Consider the following 1,073-nt stretch of genomic DNA (forward strand, 5'->3'; position numbering starts at 1 on the left):
GCACAGGAACGATGGGCTGAGTGGCTTCCTCCTGAGATGTGAGATTTTAAATTCTTTCTGAATGTGGCTGTCACTGGCGTGGCCGCTATTAATTGCCCATCTCTAATTGCCCCTTGAGAAGGAGGTAGTGAGTTGCCTTCTTGACCCGCTGCAGTCCATGTGGTGTAGGTACACCCACAGTGCTGTTAGGGAGGGAGTTCCAGGAGTTTGACCCAGCGACAGTGAAGAAGCGGTGATATATTTCCAAGTCAGGATGGTGAGTGACTTGGAGGGGAACTTCCAGGTGGTGGTGTTCCCATGTGTCTGCTGCCTTTGTCCTTCTAGATGGTAGAGGTGCTGTCGAAGGAGCCTTGCTGAGTTGCTGCAGTGCATCTTGTAGATGGTACACACACTGCTGCCACTGTGTGTTCATGGTGGAGGGAGTGAATGTTTAAAGTGGTAGATGGGGTGTGGTTCAATCGGGCTGCTTTCTCCTGGATGGTGTCGAGCTTCTTGATTCTGTGCTTTGCGCAGAAGTGATTGAAAGAGAGAGTCCAGTCGTTGGTGTAAGGTTACAGTGGGCTCTGTGTCTGTGCTGCACTGACTCTCTACTATATGATAACCACAGTGTGATATTGTGTTATTTCAGGAGAAAGACAGCGACAGAGGAGAGAGTTTCAGGGACCAGAGACATTGCATTGACCCCCCAGTCCACTCTCTGTGAAGCACCAGGTACAAGAGCTGTTTACGCTCACTCCAAAGCTTCATTCTCAGTGTGTAGATAACACATGTTCCAGATTCCCAGCCCAGTTACCCACTGATTTGTATCTGTGGAGTCAGCAATGGTTCAGTATCGTGCTGTCTCTCTGTTATGACACAGCAACTGGTAAAGGCTGTTGTTTAAAATCCCAGAGGGAAACTTTAAACAACTGTCATAACCTATATTTCCCAGTGGAATGTTTGAGATGCAGCTCTAAATTCAGGAATAAGACCACCAGTTCTCGAGATAGTTTTATATCAAACTACGAGACATTTATTAATTTACACAAGTTAAACATATGCACATCACTACAAACTAGTATTATCATGACATT

General features: G+C 46.3%; 1 protein-coding gene across 1 annotated transcript in view; it reads left to right on the forward strand.

Moving 5' to 3' along the window:
* The window catches only part of LOC121274103 (sialic acid-binding Ig-like lectin 7), a gene marked incomplete at its 3' end in the record, with an annotated part of 8,207 nt that extends 7,496 nt beyond the window's left edge, over nt 1-711 (forward strand). The window contains exon 5 of the mRNA XM_041181257.1: nt 629-711. Coding sequence (XP_041037191.1) covers nt 629-711 — 83 coding nt within the window. The remainder of the gene's footprint in view (nt 1-628) is intronic.
* Nucleotides 712-1,073: the final 362 nt, after the last annotated feature.

Source organism: Carcharodon carcharias, assembly GCF_017639515.1.
Source record: "Carcharodon carcharias isolate sCarCar2 chromosome 29 unlocalized genomic scaffold, sCarCar2.pri SUPER_29_unloc_3, whole genome shotgun sequence".
Lineage (NCBI taxonomy): Eukaryota > Metazoa > Chordata > Chondrichthyes > Lamniformes > Lamnidae > Carcharodon > Carcharodon carcharias.